The sequence below is a fragment of the Octopus bimaculoides genome, chromosome 2 (genome assembly GCF_046866305.1).
Source record: "Octopus bimaculoides isolate indiv1 chromosome 2, ASM4686630v1, whole genome shotgun sequence".
NCBI classification, from domain to species: domain Eukaryota; kingdom Metazoa; phylum Mollusca; class Cephalopoda; order Octopoda; family Octopodidae; genus Octopus; species Octopus bimaculoides.
Genome location: NC_142929.1, coordinates 116260859 through 116282212, shown reverse-complemented (window position 1 = coordinate 116282212; position 21354 = coordinate 116260859). Strand labels below are relative to the sequence as shown.

At 34.8% G+C, this 21354-nt stretch overlaps 1 protein-coding gene across 1 annotated transcript in view; it reads right to left on the bottom strand.

Annotated features, from left to right (window-relative positions):
- The window catches only part of LOC149137212 (paired box protein Pax-6-like), a 49810-nt gene that overhangs the window by 19025 nt on the left and 9431 nt on the right, over positions 1-21354 (bottom strand). The window contains exons 2-3 of the mRNA XM_089347524.1: positions 16098-16409; positions 4281-4442 (exon numbers count right to left, since the gene is read on the bottom strand). Of these exons, the coding sequence (XP_089203650.1) occupies positions 4281-4442; positions 16098-16398 (463 nt within the window). The 5' untranslated portion in view covers positions 16399-16409. The remainder of the gene's footprint in view (positions 1-4280; positions 4443-16097; positions 16410-21354) is intronic.

Sequence of the window (21354 nt, the reverse complement as noted above, 5' to 3'; positions counted from 1 at the left end):
AAAGAATACCGTTAATTTGTGCACAAAGTATATAGAGTAAGGTGAAGAATATGACCAGCTTTATATTAGGTCGTGATTGTAGCTTCATTTGAACCGGAAGTAGAAGCTAACTTTTGGCGACACCTTTGTATAATGAGGGCATTCAAAATGGAAGTAACAAAACGTTTTATTGTTAAATGTATGAAAGGAAGTAGAGTACGACATGAAACAGTAGGCAGGCTAGAAGTTTAGTTCGGTAATCTGTGTTACTGTGATAGTGTGAATGTTTTGGCAATAACGACAAACTTATTGTTCAAAATCAAAGTTTTCGGTTTTTGTATTCTCAGTCAGTCTGAGTATGTCATTCTCTCTCTCTTGCCCCACTCACTCACTCACTCACTCACTTTTTCTCTCCTCACTTTCAATCTTTCCTTTTCTCTATCCCAATCTCGCTTTAGTCGATTTCTCTAAGCTGTTAGGTTGAAGGTGTTGATCAAGATTTTGAAATTATGGCGTGGAAACAAAAATTATCTATGCAGAGATGTCTATCTGCTTGTCTATACATACATACATACAATATATGTATATGTAAATTTGTTCGTATTTACACACACACACACACACACACACACAAACACACACACACAAACACACACACACACACAAACACACACGTACACACACACACACACACACACACACACACAAACACACACACACACAAACACACGCACACACACACACAAACACACACGTACACACACACACACACACACACACATATACTCGTTTACTCTTGTACTTGTTTCAGTCATTTGACTGCGGCCATGCTGGAGTACCGCCTCTAGTTGAACAAATCGACCCCAAGACTTATTCTTTGTAAGCCTAGTACTTATTCTATTGATTTCTTTTGCCGAACAGCTAAGTTACGGGGACGTAAACACACTAACATCGGTTGTCAAGCGATGGTGGGGAATAAACACAGATACACAAACACACACACATACGATGGACGTCTTTCAGTTTCCGTCTACCAGATCCACTCACAAGGCTTTGGTCGGCCCGAGGCTATAGTAGAAGACACTTGCCCAAGGTGCCACGCAGTGAGACTGGACCCGGAACCATGTGGTTGGTCAGTAAACTTCTTACCACACAGCCACTCCTGCGCTTAAAGAAAATCACATCTTTAATTCTTGACTCCACCATACAAAGCCGACAATCATTTTTGTTGCATCAACATATTTAGATATAGAAAATATTCAAATTAATATATCAGAAAATACTAGAAAATCTATTTTTTTGTATTCAACAAAAGAATAAAAAGAATTCTACGGTACGACAATTAGAAACAGAGATTCTACCTCACAACAATTAGTTATCTATTTATTAAATATAGTAAAGTTTTCTTTTATATTGTGCTTATAATATGATATATGATAAGAAATTATAATTAAGAATTGAAATTTTTAAATATCTTCCGAAACTTGTGACAACACCGCATTTTAAAGTTCCCATTGAAATTTAATAACATTAAGTTACAAGTAATTATATAACACATTTTTTCAAGGCAAAATCACATGTAGATTTGCCAATATTGTACGATGGTGCGTAACTAATAAGGGACCACTTTAAATCATACTTAATGTTCCTGTCTTTTGAATCCCAAATACATTTACTAATAATTGTAGAATTACATTTTTTCCATATTTAAATCAATGAGAATGATTATGAAATCTAAATTTCCAAACTGTAGCAGATGTACCTATGTAATAATACTTATGATCCTCTATTATTACCTTACATTGATACACTATATTTTTCGTTAAACACTGATTTTCTAAAGGACAGACAATTTTGTTTTTAAAGTTACACAAGCATTTATTCACTTGTATTTAGTACTCATGGTTAAAAGACTTCCTACTACTACTCCCCTTAGAATTTGGTATTAAGGGATTATTATTATTATTATTATTATTATTGTTGTTGTTGTTGTTGTTGTTGTTGTTGTTGTTGTTGTTGTTGTTGTTGTTGTTGTTGCCTCACTTCCGACAGGACATGCCAACTCCCTCACTTCCGATCCTTCCCTACAACACAACCTGGCTCATAACACCACAGCTCGAAACATAAAACCATCTTTCTTTCCTTCCCAGAGCGTCTCCTAATACTTTGCATGTACCACGTCCTCGCATTGTTGCTATTTTCTTGTGTTTGTTCTTGTTTTTTGGATTTACTATATATATATATCTTTTATCTTTTACTGGTTTCAGCCCAGTGTTGAGGTCATGCTGGTGCACCACCGGTAGTGGTGTTGTTTCCGATATTGTTTTCGGTAAAGTAACGAGTTGGACGGAGCTGCTCTTCTTTGCCGCGATGTCGGTTCATCTGGTATCTCAAATAGAAACCTGTCCAGACGTTCCTTGAAAACTTCCACATCAACACCATGTAGTTCTCTAAGGTTGCTTGGAAGGATGTTGAACAATTGCGGGCCCTTAGAACACAGATACACATCATAGAAGAACAGAATGGACTAAGTGGAGCAGGAGCACTCTCGAGGACGGAAAGTGTCGCTGAAGAGGTCACAGATGTGTGACTAAAGATTTCCGGACAATGGACATGAGTTAAAATAATAACAGTAATAAACGAATGAAGAATGAATATATAGTGCGTGTGTTTATTTGGCAAAAAAAACCCCTACCATCTCGAAATACAACTTCTGTTTCAACACACGGTTTCACATCAAGAGACTTGCAATACAAATTCATAAACGTACATATATGTACATATACATATATTTGTGTGTGTGTATATATATATATATATATATATATATATATATATATATAAACTTACTTGGAGAAGGATGCGTGGCGTTCGATCATATAATAGTATAAATAATATATGAATATATGCATATATCCATACATATATATACATACCTACATCTATATGTATAAATACATGCATATGTGGGTACAGGACATCACAAAAAAAAAGTCAAACACAATGAGAAACGAAAACAGAAAACGAACTGTTTTTCAAACAACGAAAAAAACAGAGAAACGAGACGTGCAATATAAAGAATATTCCCTTTCATCGGTTGTCCCTGTTCATCTACTCCACGTTTCGAAGGTAGTATGTATCTATGTATGTATGTATCCGTGTGCTTGTGTGTGTGTGTGTGTGTGTGTGTGTGCGCGCGTGCGTGTGCGCGTACATTTTTCGTATATTTCTTTGGAATATAATTTAGTTTTATTTTTCCTTTGCAGAATTGGAGCTGATCACTAACAAAGTAGCAAAGCTCTTCTGTTTACGTCAAGACAGTTTATTGGGATTAGCTGTTACCCGATTTGGTTGTGGTATGCATATCTATATGCGCGTTGTAAGCATACATATGCGCGTGTTGTACGCATGTATTCACGTATGGCTAACCTTGCAGTCGTAAGTGTATCTGACACTATAAAACACAGGTGTATGTGTGTTTTATTACTGTTTATGTGTGTAACGTGCATATATATTCCACATGTATGCATGGATGCATGCATGCATGGATGTATATATGTATGTGTTATGTATGTTATATAATATTATTTCTAGATTTCTTGCCAATAGAGTAAGAACAGATTTTTAGATTCCCTTATTGGAGTTTTTTATTTTATGTTTTTATACACATACATATTGTTGCATGTCTATATGTACTAATATGCTAAACTTTTGGAAAAGCTTACATATTTCGACAGTTACATTCATGGCTTGTGTCTGCAGTCTTCTAATTAGCTTTCTCCGGTCTGCTTTTGGGAATCCTGTGCATGCATGCAAGTATGCATGAATATTTGTGTGTGTGTGGGGGGGGGGTGCTTGCGTGCGTGTGTGAATGTAAGAGTTGGATACATCGTCGGTCTCGATGATGACATTCAGTCATTCGACCAACTGAATTCCTATTCGTAAAAGCAATTGACAATTAAGCAGGCGCGTTTACCTTTTAAGTAATTCTCGGGTCGAATCACAGTGATAAGGCAGGAACACACGGAATATCCTTACACTGCAGACTTCTTTAGACTATACCGAAATATAGACGCCAAAAGATTAATTATCTTTTAATAAGATATAGTAGGATTTCGTAAGGACAGAAATACACCAAAATTTAAAATGCGGTTTGAGGAGGCTACATATGTCTAATTTGAAAACAGTTTTAAAAAATTTTTCAAGAACGTGCTTCCCAAAACCGAAGCACGCTTTATAAGCTCACGCACCTTATACATTAATCATAAGAAAGCAATTATTACCAGATAAAGATAGCTTACCATCAGCCATAAGCTTTTCTCTTATTTCCCAAGCGAAAATAGAAGGATTTTCTAATTTATATTCCTCAATTTTTGCCACGACATTTGGTGTGGCCACTTTAGGCTTGCTGCCACCAATTGTTCCATATCGACCGGAAAATATGGCTGGATCGCAAAATCCGCCTGTAAAATAAACAAATAAAATAAATATAAATACATATGATATTTATGTGTTTGTATGCACAAATACATGCATACGTATATGTATGTATCTCTCCCTCCTTCCCTCCCTCCCTCTCTCTCTACTTCTTTCAATTTCGGTTTACCATATCCATTCAAAGCTTTCGTCTCTCCGGGCTATTATAGAAGACATTTGCCAAAGGTGCCACGCAGTGAGACTGGACCTAGGAACTACATGGTTAGGAAGGTAACTTCCTACCACACCTATATTTATCTTACAAATTGTAATTTCTTCTTTCAAATGTTTTTAACCAATACGTACATAAACACATACACGCACACACCTATATGTATATGAATATATATGATGTGTACTTATTTACATACCTATATATATATATATATATATATATATATATATATGCACACATCATGTTATATGTTCATATATTCTTCGCTTCTCTTTTCTCTCAATCCTTTCTGCCAAAACTTCACCATTCTTCCCGAGCGGTAAACTAATACACCGGCTTCTTGTTCCTTCACCTGTCTTCGACTTTTGTTTTCTGTAAATTTGAACTATAGACACGCACGCACACACACATACACGCACACGCACGCACGCACGCAAACACATACACGCGCAAGTATGATTCAGTTGAATTAGGTACTTAAACTGAGGTACCTCATTAGGTCGGAATAATATACACATGCAACAACGTTATGTAAATAACCGGCTGAATGATATTCGTGCAGTGTATGTAGACAATTAGACCCAGCTGAATCAAGAAATCTGCTGTTGAGCTATTCAGACATATACATTATATTAAATATACAGTCCATAATATTTACGAAGGGCAGATTCCGAGATAGGTGAATAAAATATAATTGAGTAACAGTAGAGATAGAAATGTCAATCCATTACGGCCGTTTCCAACCACTCCTTTTATTGATTACTGAAAACATTACATCATTATAAAGAAGCTGTTTTCGTCAGATGAATTCATGAACTTGAAAATAAAGAACAATCAAAATGATTTAACATAGTTTAAGATCCACGGAGTAAAATATTTACAGTGATTCTGCCACTATTTCTGTCAAATGAAATAGTAGCAAAATTACTTTAAATGCGGGGGAATGTAGTGGCGAACAGAAAACAAGACAGGAAAACGAAACAGTGGAAATAAACAAGAAGGGCTATAAGGCCAGACGTGAAAAAAATGTATATGTATACTGTACGCTGTGATGTGACGAACTGGAAGGAAGAGAGAAGAAAGTTCGTGCGAGCTTGGCAATGGCCAAGATAGGAAAGGAAGAAGTAGCCGGACACACGTGACCAGCGAGGGGTAAGGAGAAAGAGTGGTAGAAGGAGAGAAAAAGGGGAGGAAGTAGAATATAGGTGAGCAACGAGAGACAGGGAGGAAGAGAGAGAGAGAGAGAGAGAGAGCGAGAGAGAGAGAGAGAGAGCGAGAGAGAGAGAGAGAGAGAGAGAGAGAGAGAGAGAGAGAGAGAGAGAGATAGTAATGAGGGGGAGAGGCGAAGAACAACAGAAGGAAGAACGAAAGGGGGACAAAGATACAAAGATAGATAGAGTCGCGTCAGAAATATAAAGTTAAAACTTACTTGCAAGGGTGTTTCTCATTTTGTCTACGTTTTTTGTAACGTCCTGTACCCAGATATGCATGTAGATGTAGATGTAGGCATGTACATACATGTACGTATATATGCATATACTCACATATTATTTGTATTATTACATGATCGAACGCACGCGTCATCCTTGCAAGTAAGTTTTAACTGTGTAGCGCGGAATCCTTTGTGTTCTGTTTTTATTTTTACGTTTTTAACTTATATATATATATATATATATATATATATATATATATATATATATATATATGTTTACTGCCTAAGTTAATTTATGTATACGTATGTGTGTGCATATATAGATGTTTACTGTCTAAGTTGATTTATGTGAACGTAAGTGTGTATGTTAGTAACGTGTTATGAAGTCAAATCAGTTTGTTTATATATATATATATATATATATATATATATATATATATATATATATATATATATATATATATACTTTATTTAAAAGCAGCAGAAATATAACAAAAAAACCGTTATAAACAAACTGATTTGACTTCATAACACGTTACTAACATACACACTTACGTTCACATAAATCAACTTAGACAGTAAACATCTATATGTGCACACACATACGTATACATAAATTAACTTAGGTAGTAAACATACGTATATACACATACTAGCACACATGTAAACACACGAACATACACTCACACATAAAGTAAAATGGACCACGGACATCCATGTTTTGTAAAAAAAACTTTTATTCCATTTATATTTTATTAATATTTTATTATTAATATATTTCATTACTTTTATTATTTATTATTAATCTTTATTTTCATCCTTTCTTTTTATTCTTATATACTTAAATTATTATTATTATTATTATTATTATTATTATTATTATTATTATTATTATTATTATTATTATTATTATTATTATTATTATTATTGCCTTTGCACAGCTTCTAACGCTGGAAATGTATTACAGTGTCAGCTGTTCACTACCAGTGAACAAAGGTAACACCTCTTATTTTTCGAGTACCTTCCGGAGTATTTGAGCGGTTCCAAGCAGTGTTGTTTTCTGCAAGTGCTCTACCCTTATTGCAACCCCTATTTGTTCCGCGTACTTCTCGAGATTTTTGCTCACTGTTCCCATGGCTCCGACAATTATTTGCATTACTGCTACCTTTTTCCTCGACCACAACTGCTTAACTTCCCAAGCTAACCTGTCACATCTCTCGACTTTTCTTTCTTCCTTATCGCATACCTTGTTGTCAGCTGGGCATGCTATGTCTATGAACCAGCATAGTTTGTTTTCTTTCTCAATTAAGACTATGTCCAGCTTCCTATTCTCTATCTCATGGTCACACTGAATCATAAAATCCCATAGGATCTTTGCATTTCTATTTTCGATAATGCCTTCAGGTTTGTGCTCGTACCAATTTTTTGCTTTGTCAAGTCCATACTTGTTGCAAAGTGCCCAATGGACAAGCCTGGCTATATTGTCGTGGCGTCTCATATATTCCTTCTGGGCTAGTGGCGTAAATTGGCTGGTAATATGCCATACGGTTTCACCGTTTTCCACAGATTCTGCACTTATCACTTTCTGCTGTGCTGTCTATTCTGTATTTTATGTAGTTTGTTCTTAGTGCTTACTTTTGGGCAGCACAGATTGGAGCCTCCGTTTCCGGTTTTAAATCACTTTTAGTCATCCACAGCCATCGTTTTTCTCTGTCTTATCTTCAACATCTCTTTGAAATTGACCATGCATTCTTTTCTTTACCCACCTATTTTCAGTTTCATTCGTTTTCAATTTCTTGTATAGTGCTTTATCTTTGCAATATTTCATCCTACACAAGCCTGACCTTCTTACTTCTAGTAATAGCGGTTCTGTGGCATTTTTTACATACCATTCTATGTTGTTTTCTTCTGCTCTAACGCTGTGTTCGCATCCAATAAGTCCTCTTTCCCCTCTTTTTCTTGGTACATACAGTCTGTCTGTGTCACTTTTTGGATGGAGTGACCCATATCTAGTTAGCAACCTCCTTGTCTTTTTTTCTAATCTGTCTAGTTCGTCTACTGTCCATGCGATTACCCCTGCTCCCTATCTAAGGAGTGAAACCGTACAGGTGTTGATAGCTTCGATCTCATTCCGTCCATTTAATTTCGACTTTAGGATCAGTCTCAGTCTGCGCAAGTACTCCACCTTATATTTTTCTGTCATTTCTTTCTCCATCAATTTATCCATTTCCAAAATCCCCAAGTACTTATAGCCCGTCTCTTCTATCTGCTTCATAACTTCTCCCGATGGTATCGTTAGCCCGTTCATACATTTGATTTTGCCTCTCCTCAAGACTAACACACCACATTTTCTCAGTCCAAACTCCATTCCGATATCAGCACTATTATCATTATGTGAGTGAGAGAGCAGTGCATGCCATCAAAGTGACACTGGGGTAAAATATACGAAGCCCAGTATACCCATCATGACTACCCGTCTGATAAGGGTACACCAGGCACATGCATCACAACCATATGTGCACGACATGGTGATCTCATATCAAGATAAACAGCACATGACCTCGCAGGTGGGGCCCAGTTAGAATTTTCTTCAGGTCGAGTAGCCCATCCTGCTCAAAAGGTCCCTGAATAAGGTTTGTTTAAGGATGTTGAGCAAAACACCCATGTTTCCAAAGGTGAATTATTCAAACCTTAAAGATGGATCGCAATTTAGTATATAATTTAGTTATTGCAGTTTACTGTTAATACCGATACAGTGTACATTGGTTTAAATGTATCTTGTTGTAGTTTTAGTAAGGTTCGTGTTTAATCCTGCCTATATATTGATTGATTGAAATACTGTGGTTATTAAAGATTTACTTTTATATTACACTACGGAAGACGGTAGGGATTATAATTTTTTTTATGACTTAACAGAGTTGTTTTGTTACGTATTTAAGAGGGGTCGTAATTTACTTATGGACTTTATTTATCGATACGGTTGTACATTGTTTGAAAGTTGTGGTTTCTTTGGTTTGTTTGTTCCCAAACAACACTGATTTTAGTGCTGTTGACACCACCGGATTGAATGGTATTAACCAGGTGTCGAAACCATAATGATATCCGTGGGGCAGTTGATGATGGAGGTATATTGGATTTTAGGTATGGCTTTGGAACAGTATTATAACACATCCTTTTGATATCTACTACATATGTGGGAAATTCTGTTTGTGGGTGTGTTTGTGGAGTTGTTAGCTAACTCCTCCTACATCGTTTTATCGATTTTGATGAAACTTGACATGTGAGTAGAACTCTTGTCTGGAAACCTCATGGCATACACAGATTGTTGAAAAAATCGATAATAAGGCCCCTGGAAGGGATTCTTATATATATATATATATATATATATATATATATATATATATATATATATATATATATATATATATAAGATATTTTATTTTAAAAACCAAGGAAAATAACCTATTCATTCTCGGAAGGGATACTTATATAGCCAAGGGAAATAACCCATTCACTTTCTTAAATTATTTGGTAAAAATGAAATTGAGTATGCTTATTTCTTAGTATTTGAACTTTAAGAGTTATTTTCGCAATTTATCCAGTACAACCCTTAAACAAGTAAATAGTATTTTCCTAAACAATAGATCCACTTATTTCGATTAGTGACTTATTCACGAATATACCAACACTAGCGCCCCTGAGGGTAATATTCTCTTGGAACGCACAAAAGCCCTTTTCAGAGTTATTTACTTTGAATTGTTAGTATCTCATATTGTTAGTATCTCATATGTTAGTATCTCATATGCTACCTGTTATTGCGTAGCATGCTTCACAATTTTAGTATACATAGCTTATTAGTATTTCCTCCTATGTTTTATATACTCTGGGAACGCATTAAAGTACTTTTCGGGGCTACTTTATTTGAATTCATTCTAACTATCGGGTAACTAATTTCATGTTATTACGTAACTGACTTCCCAATTTGGGTATTCATAACTTATTGGGAATTCTTAAAAACAAGATCCTGTGTAAGATACTTCGGTTTTCTCTGTAAATGTACAAAAACCGTTTTAAGGGCTACATACTTTGTATTGTTGTTATTGGATTAGCGAAACAATTATGAGAACGGAACCAAGGGATAAGCTCCGCTTTCCCGGGAATTACCGGGTACGTCAGCTAATATATATATATATATATATGATTAAGCAAAACCAAATAATAGCTATAAGTTAAATTAAACGATAGCTATATTATGCTTTAATTGTACTATACGTCTTTATTCAATTCCACAATAATCTTTGATCTTAAATCAAAGATTCAGGTTTGCGAAAATCTCATCAGTTCAGAATATATGATATTTAATATTTTATATTTAAAATCAGGACTTTTCTCTAGAAGACCTTCAAATTAAACCTGTAAAGTCTGTTGAAATCGTTTTGTAATTCCAGGCATCGCACCACGTGAAAGTATAACGATTTGATATAGTTCAAATTATGTAAGAGATTATAAATTCAAGTTCATCGAAAAATTACTATGATTATGAGTTGTATGTGTTGAAACGTAAGATTCATCACTAAAAGTATCAAAATCCCCCAAAGTTTTTAGGTACAATAAGATTGGTTTCCGTGAAGAGTGAAAAAGTCAGTTATTCAGGACACAAGTTTTCGATAACAACACTTATTGACATCTACAAAACATTTCAAATTTTAGTAACTTTATTGCTGGCATAGGTCTTCACCAGTTTTCCTTGAGTTCGAATTTTATTGTTTAAACACACCTCTGTAGCCACATGGGGTGGCAGGCGACAAATTCCAACTCATATGATTATTATCTATATTAGCGAAAGAGGTAGTATTAATACCGAGAGGTAATATTTATCCCCACTTAAACGTGGATGTTCTGTTAGAACAAACTATATCAGATCATGTGATTTCGACCTTCAATAATGGACGCTGGACCACTGGTCTTGGCGCTGGAGATGGTAGGGTTTATCTCTCCGCTAGCAATATAAACAAGAGTGCATTTTCATCAAAAGTCAATATGAGGGTTTCTCTCATGTTAAATACTGTAGTATAGTTTTCTAGCAGAACATCCACGTTTAAGTGGGGATAGATATTACGTCTCGGCATTAATACTGTCTCTGTTGCTAATATATATTTTCTAACACTGGCTACTCGCGACACCAGCGCCTGTTCTTGTATTGTTATTCTTTATATCGCTGGCGGGGAGATGAGTCACTGAAGTCTGAAGTGGTCGAGCGTCCGTCATTGAGAAGACTAAGGTAGGTCGAAATCAGGAGATCTATTGGTTTCAGTGTTGAAAGTGGTGGGGATTTACCTCCCCGCTAGCGATATAAACAAGAGTGCATTTTGCAACAAAAGCCAATATGTGAGTTTCTCTCAAGGTAACCACCACAGTGTAGTTTGTTCTAACAGATCATCTACGTTTAAGTGGGGGTAAATATTAACTCTCATAATTATTATCATTTACTCATTTAGTCATTCAACTTTACTGGCTTCTTTACAAACCGTATGACTTTCTTGATACAAAAATAGGCTTCGATAAATTCTGAACATATTGTGTATATTCCATTGGTTCCGACGACAGGCATTAATTTAGAGGTTCTCAACCTTTTTAATTCTCGGGCCAGATCCAAAAACCTGGATTGTTTTAGGGGTTCCCACCAAAAATGTAAAACACAAGTCAATTAAAGAAAATTTTATAATATTTATAGATGGAAGACCGCAGCAAAAAATAGCAGAGCAATGGAATTTAGTGTGAAACTTGATTCTGCCTTCGAATTTCAACTAGTTTGTCGAATTTATGAACTTCAGTAAATAATTTTTGCTGAGCCAACCAAATATAACAAAAATTAGCTAACACTTTGTTACTGATACATTTGTGATCATTTATTTAGTGGAAGGACAAATACTTTTTAATGTATCTCACCAAAAGAATACGAAACATAGAAAATAAGACTTAAAGAAGACGAAAAGAATTGTTAAAATCATACGGAAGGGGGAAAATATTCCAAATCTATTTCTGTGAGGTATTTATTTGTTTGTTTACTTAAAACTGAAGAACGTCTGACAATAGTGCAGCTGTTTTATGAGTTAGTTCTCAGACGGTGAAATATTCTGATGGCTACTTTAATAGACACAGCTTCTTCTTTTACTCTCTTTTTCTCTTCAAGGAAATAAGTGGTTCTAGAATAGACCTGACTTACATTCATAGGTAACAGGTTGTGGGAGAGGACAACACTCAATTAAATAAAGTGAAGATGGAACTGAAGAAAATGAAAAGGAATGAAGCATTGTGTAGGTAATAATGATAGACAATAATCGTAACATTAGCTAGACAAGCAACCAATGCGCAGTCTGAGTAGATGATGGCTTTGACACAGGAAAGCCTATTGTATTCTTGTGTCTATTGTACTTTCTATTATATTACCTTTCAAGCCCAATGAAAATTGATCGCTGATCAAACCTGGCACCTGTTTGTCTGTTGTCTTTAAAATGTTTTTAGTGCTTTGGATTCCAGATTTCAGTAGCAAGGAGATTTATTCCATTCTCTCCAGATGGCAGTCAACTAATAATTCAGATTCTCATAGACTACATTAATGGAAATACATAACATTTTATTTTCATCACAATATTTAGTGTGAATGCATACATATACGCACATTCTCATATCTACACATGCACATATACACGTATACACATACACAGAAATACGCACGCACTTACATGCGTATATGCAAACACATATATATCTAAATATGCAGACATATATACAAACGTGCGCGCACATGCATATTGTGTTGTATCATTTGCTCACAACGTTATTTCCTTTTGATTTTTTGAAACGAACATGCGCTAGTGTTTGTTTATTTGTGCATGTGTTTGTGTGTTGTGTGTGTGTGTGTGTGTGTGTGTGTGTGTGTGTGTGTGTGTGTGTGTGTGTGTGTGTGTGTGTGTGTGTGTGTGTGCATGCGTGCGTGCGCGAAACTAGAGTTTCACACCCTTACGATATTCGAATGAGTTCCCGCCCGATCATTGTCGTGCTGTGAAACTTGTGTTACAAGGTAACTCAGATAAATCCCGTACTCTGCAGCATGTATTGACGTCTTCATTTTCCTTTTGTTAAAAACTAGATACTTGGAATGCACACACACACACACACACACACACACACACACACACACACACACACACACACACACACACACTCATACACACGTACGCACGCGTGCCTTCTTTTTATATTTATTCATATTCCTTCTAGAATGAGGGAGTTAGTTTCTAGCAAAGGATCAAAAGTTCCATCATAGGAGTTTGTATAACAACAATGGTAATTGTTACGAATATTTTTACTGTTCTATGTACAGATTGTATCAGTAAAATTCGTGTCAGCCAGTCTCCTTACTTGAAAATTCTAGTTCTTTCTAACAAGGGTGCAGAAGTTGCAGTTTTCGAAGCAGTTGTCCAAACATTCACGTCGGTGATTTCGGAAGTGGTGTTCACATCTGTGGAGCGACTAACTTCTATAACTGTACATAACTTATTTGTATCCCACAAAAACTGTCAGGTTAGCTACGTTTGCACTTGGTACATGTTTTGATGGGAATATTGCGCCAGCATTACTTCAACTGATATGTATGTATGTACGTATGCATGTATGTATGCATGCATGTATGTATTATATAGCAGAAGTATTGTTCATATTTATTCAAGGGCAGTCTTTTCTGCGGATAACATTGTAAATTATTTTTATCAATGACATAATGTCACAGTGGGAGATAGTAGCTTGATAGCATTTTGCACAGTTATATTTGGACAATATGGCACCATATAGTAAAGGTGCGCGCTCTTTTGGTAAGGGTGTTGGATTTACGATAAGGTCATAGTTGGATAGACTGGGCAGCGCGGTGTCTCCTTGACCAGGCCACCTCATTTCACATTGCTCAATCCTACTCAACCGAAGATTAAAACCATATCAATACTGGTGCAGCCTTCTCTTCAGCTGTCACATCCCGGATCTTCCGCTGACCAAGAATGAGTTGGATGTGAGAAGGTGTTTAGGTCTGCTCGCAACCACATAGTCACATAAAATAATTAACGAAAGAATGGTCTAACTACTAACAAGTGTTGTCTAAAATTTTGAAATGACAGTTTTCGTGCCATCGTTAAGATAATCACACCGATTGGTAAATTGGCGCCAAAATTTAATATTTTGAGTCAAGCTATTTAATTGAACACATAAACTTGAATTATTTATTCTTTATTTTAGAGCTTTGATATTGAGTGGTGAAAAATTACAATTAGAGCTATTTTACGCTACTTGTGGAAAAAAAGGACTGAGTGCAATGTCAGCTGCAAAAGAAATTAATGATGTGGACAGCTCAGGAACTGTTAACGAATGCGTAGTATAAAACTGGCTCAGAAATTTCATGGAAGCTGATACCAGACTCGAAGACAAACCAAGGTTAGGGATACCGTCTGTTGTGGAAGATGAGGCTTTGTTTGAAATAGTTGAACAACGAACAAGCACAAGCACTCGTACATTGTCAGCAGAACTTCACAAAACACCATTAATGGATACCTGCATAAACTCGTCTTTGTGAACAGACGCTGTTGAGAAGCTCCTCCCGACCTGACCAATGACCTGGCTCAACAACGTGTGAACATTTGCAAACACCTGCTGGCAAATCCTGGAGATGCCTGTTTTCTAGCTTCAAACTGTAAATGGTGATGAAAAAACGGATCTATTTCCGTAATCCTAATAAGAGAAAGAAGTGGCTTTGTTCCGGTCAGACTTCAGAATCTGTTGTCAAACAAGGGCAATTTGAACAGAAGGTCATGTGTGTTTAGTGGAATTCCGAGGGTATGTTGCACTTTGAGCTTGTCTCAGATGGTCATGCGCAACATGACCATCTGAGATGATGATTTAAAGACCTGCTACCCGACATTAATCCATTGAAGACGCGCATTCCTACAACATTGCAATGCCTCGATACATACTTCAAATGTGATCAAACGTAAACTTGAGGAACTTGAGGAGCTGGAAGTGCTGCCTCACCCTACCTACAGTCCAAACCGTGAACCATCAAATTATCTTTTTTTCAAGCCTTTATTTATTTCCTGCACGGACAAAAGTTCGACAATATGAATGAAGTTGAAAACAGGTGTAGGGAGTTTTTTGCCTCTAAATCAGCCAAATAATATAAGCGTGGAATAGAGCTTTTGATACAACGATGGCAACAGACAATAAAATATGACGAGATATATTTTCATGAAGTAACGCTTTTCGTACGTAATTTGTTTGAACTATTAATTAAAGCTTGAAATACGAAAAAGTTTTGACTCAATCTGGTACATATGTATGTATGTATGTATGTATGTATGTATGTATGCATATGCAGTCAAATACATACGAACATACATATATATTCATACATAATACACACATATACACATATATAAGTATATAAATGGATATTTTGATTCTATTGAAATATGAAAGATGAAGGCTAAACGAAACTTCTTTAATAAGTGCGAAGAAAGAAAGGTGCATTTCTGTGGTCACCCGACCAGCTAAAAACAACAACAAAAATGTCTTTCCTATCATACCCTACCGTCTTAAAGAAGGCTGAATAAAGTACTTTTAGATATACTAGCCTAAAAACATAAAAAGACGTGCTTGTCATGGCAGGAACATCTCTCAATGACCAATATTATTTTAATCATATCGGCAGGTACGGGAGAAAAGTTCAGCATGTTTCGATCATCTTAGACCTCCTTAGCGTAGCGAAGACTTCATCACATTTAACGAAAAAGCGATGAGAGAATAACTAAAATACCAATTTAAAAAAAAAATAATATCTGAAAAAATTTGCTCAGGGACATCATTATCACAAAACACAATCGTTAAGTTAGTGTTGATGTATTTTCTTCATCACATAATTTATTGATTCTCATACTCTATGACGCTCATTGCATCACATATGTTAACGTTTGTGTGTATAATTATACTTACCAATAAAACGAGGTAGCAGTTCTGCTGAGAGACATATTTGACGAGAGAGACCTGCGTTGAGGAAAGCGGCGTTCTGTAAAGAGGGATGCGTGGAAGTTATGCCGCTCATGGACGATAAAAACGGGTTAGCATTGGCACTGTGGAATGATGAAAGGTTTCCGGTAGGAATTCTGAATGAATGACGGACAGCTTCAGATGACAGAGGCGGCGGTGGTGGAGGCAGCGGTGGTGGTGGGGGAGGTTGTGGTGGGGGAGTATGTTGGTTACTGTCACTGTTGTTAATTACTTTGTCTTCTGCCATAAGGGTTTTCCCTTGAGAAATAGAAAATAAAATTTATGTAAGAATATTACATTTATTTTTAAAATGCAATAGATTAGGTAAGGGTACAAGAACAGAGCTCATGAATAACCATTGCAGGTTGTCTCAGACATGTCGAATTCGTGTAGCAGATGCAGAAAATCAATTTCAGCATGCAAACACGCACACATGTATATATATGTATGTAAGTATGTATGTATGTATGTATGTATCTATCAATCAATCTATCTATCTATCTATCTATCTATCTATCTATCTATCTATCTATCTATCTATCTATATATCTATATATATACATACATACATATATATATATATATATATATATATATATATATATATATATATATATATATATATATATATATATTGATAAAAAGGACAACAAAAGAAAGAAAGAGACCTTGATATTATGTAACTAGAGGAATTTATCTGTTAAAATATGTGACACTTATTCGGTAGCCATGATAAAACTTCGAGTTTCGGATGCCGGGGTGGGAACCCACGTCAACATCTCTTAAGTTATCCGGCCATTGAAAATTTTTCACAGGAATTTTCAATGGCCGGTTAACCGAAGAGATGTTGGCGTGGGTTCCCACACCGGCATCCAAAACTCGGAGTTTTATCATGGCTACCGAGTAAGCGTCACATATTTTTACAGATATATACATATATACAATTACATATATATATATATATATATATATATATATATATATATATATATATATATATATTACAATGAAAAATGCGGGCGCATGCATGTTAATATTCAGCTGGAAAAGTACTGAACAAGATTTCTACAGTGGAATTTGCCTAATTTGTCACCTCTAAAGGAAATTAAAAAGTACCTACAATTAAAATTCTACTGTACTTAAAATATTGCAGCCGACAATAACATTTTAAAAATTTACTATATTTTATTAAGTTAGAGGTTTCAAAGAACCGTCCAAGGGATAACTAGAATCCTATGAATCCACTGGTATATTACCTATATTTAATCATGAGCATTGGTGTTAATGCTCATAAATAATAGGTAATGACAAAAGTAAACTGAAGTTTATCAATATTCAAAAGCAAATAGAAAATGGAGATATAATTAATTGATAACAATTGATTTCCATCAATGATAATTGATGGAAATCAGTTGTTATCAATTAACTGTATCTCCATTTTCTATTTGCCTTTTATATTTTATTAAAACAAAAATTATGAAAACATTACTGGTTTTTACCAAAAATTAGCTCATCCGATTTTAAGTCTATGGGTTTATATTCAACAGCTCTTTTCATTTATAGCCCCAGTAATTTTTATTATTTTCATGAAAAAAATTATTTCAGCAAAATTATTTCAGTCTGTATTTAAGCCCTTGGGCATATTTTCGGAAAAAGCAGTATTTTAAAAATGGAATAAAATAAAATTAATTTTAAAAAATACAGTAGAATTCACCCAATTAGTCATCCCTAGGAGAAAATTGAAAGTGACGAATTAGGTGAAGTAACGAATTAGCCAAAGACGAATGAGGGTAATTCTACTGTATTAATGTTAACTAATAAATTTTACTTATGATTTATTTGTCAGATTAAATTTCTTTTTTTAATGTGAAAGAATTGACTAAGCATATGGTTGATTTGAAGCCATTTAATGACCATTCTACTGCAATCAATATTTTGTTTTGTTTTTGTAATGGGATTTCAATTTAAGTGAAAAAATCTTGTGCAATATTATTTACAACTTCATATTTCGTTTGTACTTGATACAACTAAATAAAATGACTATATTAATTGTATATTTCAAGAGACATGAATTAAAAAAAATTTTTGTTTAAATTTATGTTTGATTATTTTTGTATCATTTTTATTTACTTGTTTTTTAGATTCTCACAATAAATGAAATAAATTGTCTCAAATTTATCTAATATAACGTATCTTGATTTTTAAAATGTTATTCTCGGCTGCAATATTTTAAGTACAGTAGAATTTTAATTCTAAGTATTTTTTTAGTTTTCTTTAGAGGTGATAAATTAGGCAAATTCTACAGTAGAAATCTTGTTCTGTACTTTTCCAGGTGTAATAACTTAAGAATATTAACATGCATGCGCTCGCATTTTTCATTGTAATCCACTTTTTTTCCGGGCAATGTAATAAAACTAATAAATATTCTTTTGTTAAAAAGTATTTGAATTAAAAGAAACCTGCCTGTATATTTAGTTCCTTTAAAATTAATAATTTTTTAAGGATAATGAGAAATCTAATTATAATTGTAAAAAATATTAGATCTTATATCTTCACTGTATATAAAATTTTTATATTGAAACAAAGTGCATAATTACGATTGCGCCAAAAAAGAAAGTGAGAAAATTCATTATAAAAAATAATTTTCTATATAAAAGTGAATATTAATGTAATCCTAATTTTATTATAAAATCAAGAATTAAATTAGCTATATCTATATGTAGTAAGAAGAGCTATCAAGAAGAGGTATGAGAATATATCAGCTAATATAGTAAGAAGAGTATCTGATCATATGAAAAGTAAAGCCATGGCTAATATAAAATTTTTAAAGATGCAAAACTAGCCAATGCATCCACCGTAAGGTAGGAGGCGCCACCTGCCTTGCTAGAGCAAAGTTAGTTTGTTAGTCGAAATTCATGCAAAATAAATATAAAGCCTGCAATTCAAGTACTGTACTTGTCAAATTGCCTGAAAATAAAAAAATCTGCATCCTGCTACTCTGAAAATCGAATCATACTGTCTGGAAGCAAAAACCTTGTCAATTTACCCTAAGAAATAATAATCTAAATTCTGCTACTCTTAATATTGAATTAAACTTTAAAAGTAAACAAAAAAAGCTTAAAACTTTAGAAGTTCTTACAACTTTGGTCGTCGTAATGCTTTGCTTTCGTTTGTTTAATAAAAATTCTTCCGCGTATAATGATTTCACTTTCATTTTGTGATAGACAGCTACCAAGCAGAAAATGACAACTTCTTAATCCTGTTTTCTGATTAGGTGAAAATGATAAAAATTTAAACCTCGGTAACATTTTTCTGCAATAAGTATGTATGTACGTATGTATGTATATATATGTATGTATGTGTGTGTCTGTGTGAGTCTTTACTTATGATGGACAGCAGAAAATAGTCCACTTATCATTAATTGTTGTCTGCTTAGCCCTCTCCTTAAAGCTACGAATTGTCACATGGGCATTTTAAAAGTTATTTATGTGTCTGTGTATATGTGTGTGCGCGTGTGTGTGTGTGTATTTACGAAAGTATGTATGCAGTGTCGCACGTATATCCCTGAAGTCGATTTCGGGTATTATTCTCCCCCTTTTTGACCTCACATATTTGAAATCTCAACTCTTTTTCTACTGGACAAAATTTCAAATTTTGTAGCTCAAAATGTAGCTTAGGAGGTGACCAATCTAAAGATGTATAAACATCATCAAATTTGGTAAAAAAAAAAAAACTGAATTAGTGACAAAGCCTGGAAGTGGTCGCGAGTGAGTAAATGTTGACTTTAAGAATATTATTCACACACTACCGTGTGTGAATCATATATATTACAATATAATGTATTCTATGAATATGAAGTAGATCTTTACAAGATACCTAAATGCTGAATTGAATCAAACATTTTGCAATATTGGTTTCCAATTTTGACAGAAGGTCATCAAATCTGGAGGGGAAGGAAGTTGATTATATCGACCTCAGTGCGCAGCTGATACTCATTTTATCTAATACCGAAAAAATGAAAGGTGAAGACGACCCTGGCGGAATTTGAACTCAAATTGTAGAGATAGACGAAATGCGAGGAAGCTTTCGCTCTGCGTGCTAACGACTATGCCAGCTCGTCGTCTTATTGCAGTAAGTAATAATATTACTATAAAATTGTTTTACGTCTTTTGGCACATTTAGCTTATATTCTTTTACTCTTTAATTGTTTCAGTCATTTGACTGTGGCCATGCTGGAACACCGCCTTTAGTCGAGCAAATCGACCCCAGGACTTATTCTTTGTAAGCCTAGTACTTATTCTATCGGTCTCTTTTGCCGAACCGCTAAGTTACGGGGACGTAAACACACCAACATCGGTTGTCAAGCGATGTTTGGGGGGGGGGACAAACACAGACACACAAACATATACACACACATACATACATATATATATATATATATACATACATATATACAACGGGCTTCTTTCAGTTTCCGTCTACCAAATCCACTCACAAGGCTTTGGTCGGCCCGAGAACCCGGAACCATGTCGTTTGTAAGCAAGCTACTTGTTTTTTAGATTATCATAATAAATTAAATAAATTGTCTCAAATTTATCTAATATAACGTATCTTGATTTTTAAAATGTTATTCTCGGCTGCAATATTTTCAGTACAGTAGGATTTTAACCAGCAAGGTGACGACTACAGTGTCCCACACCCAATTCAAATTTCACACTAGACACTCAATCCAATTCATCTTTCCTTGAACCTTAATCCTCTGTAACTTTCTATTTTCCTTTTACTTACAGGCACCGATCTCCGCCGATCTACATCCATCTCAATAGTCGGGTAGGGTTTGTAACAACCGTAGCCACCGTTCCTTTTCAGACCAATTAATGATGATTTCTTACAACATTAGAAATGAATTTGTTGAAGTGAACTACAGTTGATGTTGTCCTGGGTGGTTGTGGTTAAGAAACAAGTTGGCCATGACCGGGGTTTAAACTCAAATCTACATAGAGGTAATTGAAAATCGCAAGGCAGTGTGTTTATTAGTATCCACCACCGTCTATACGCTCTAAACAAGAATAACAGTGATATATGGTCCTGCAATGAATTACTGTAAATTACTGTACTGAATAAGATATTTCACCGTTTGTAAACTTGTAATGTGTACACGCAGTTTATCTATCTATCTATCTATCTATCTATCTATCTATCT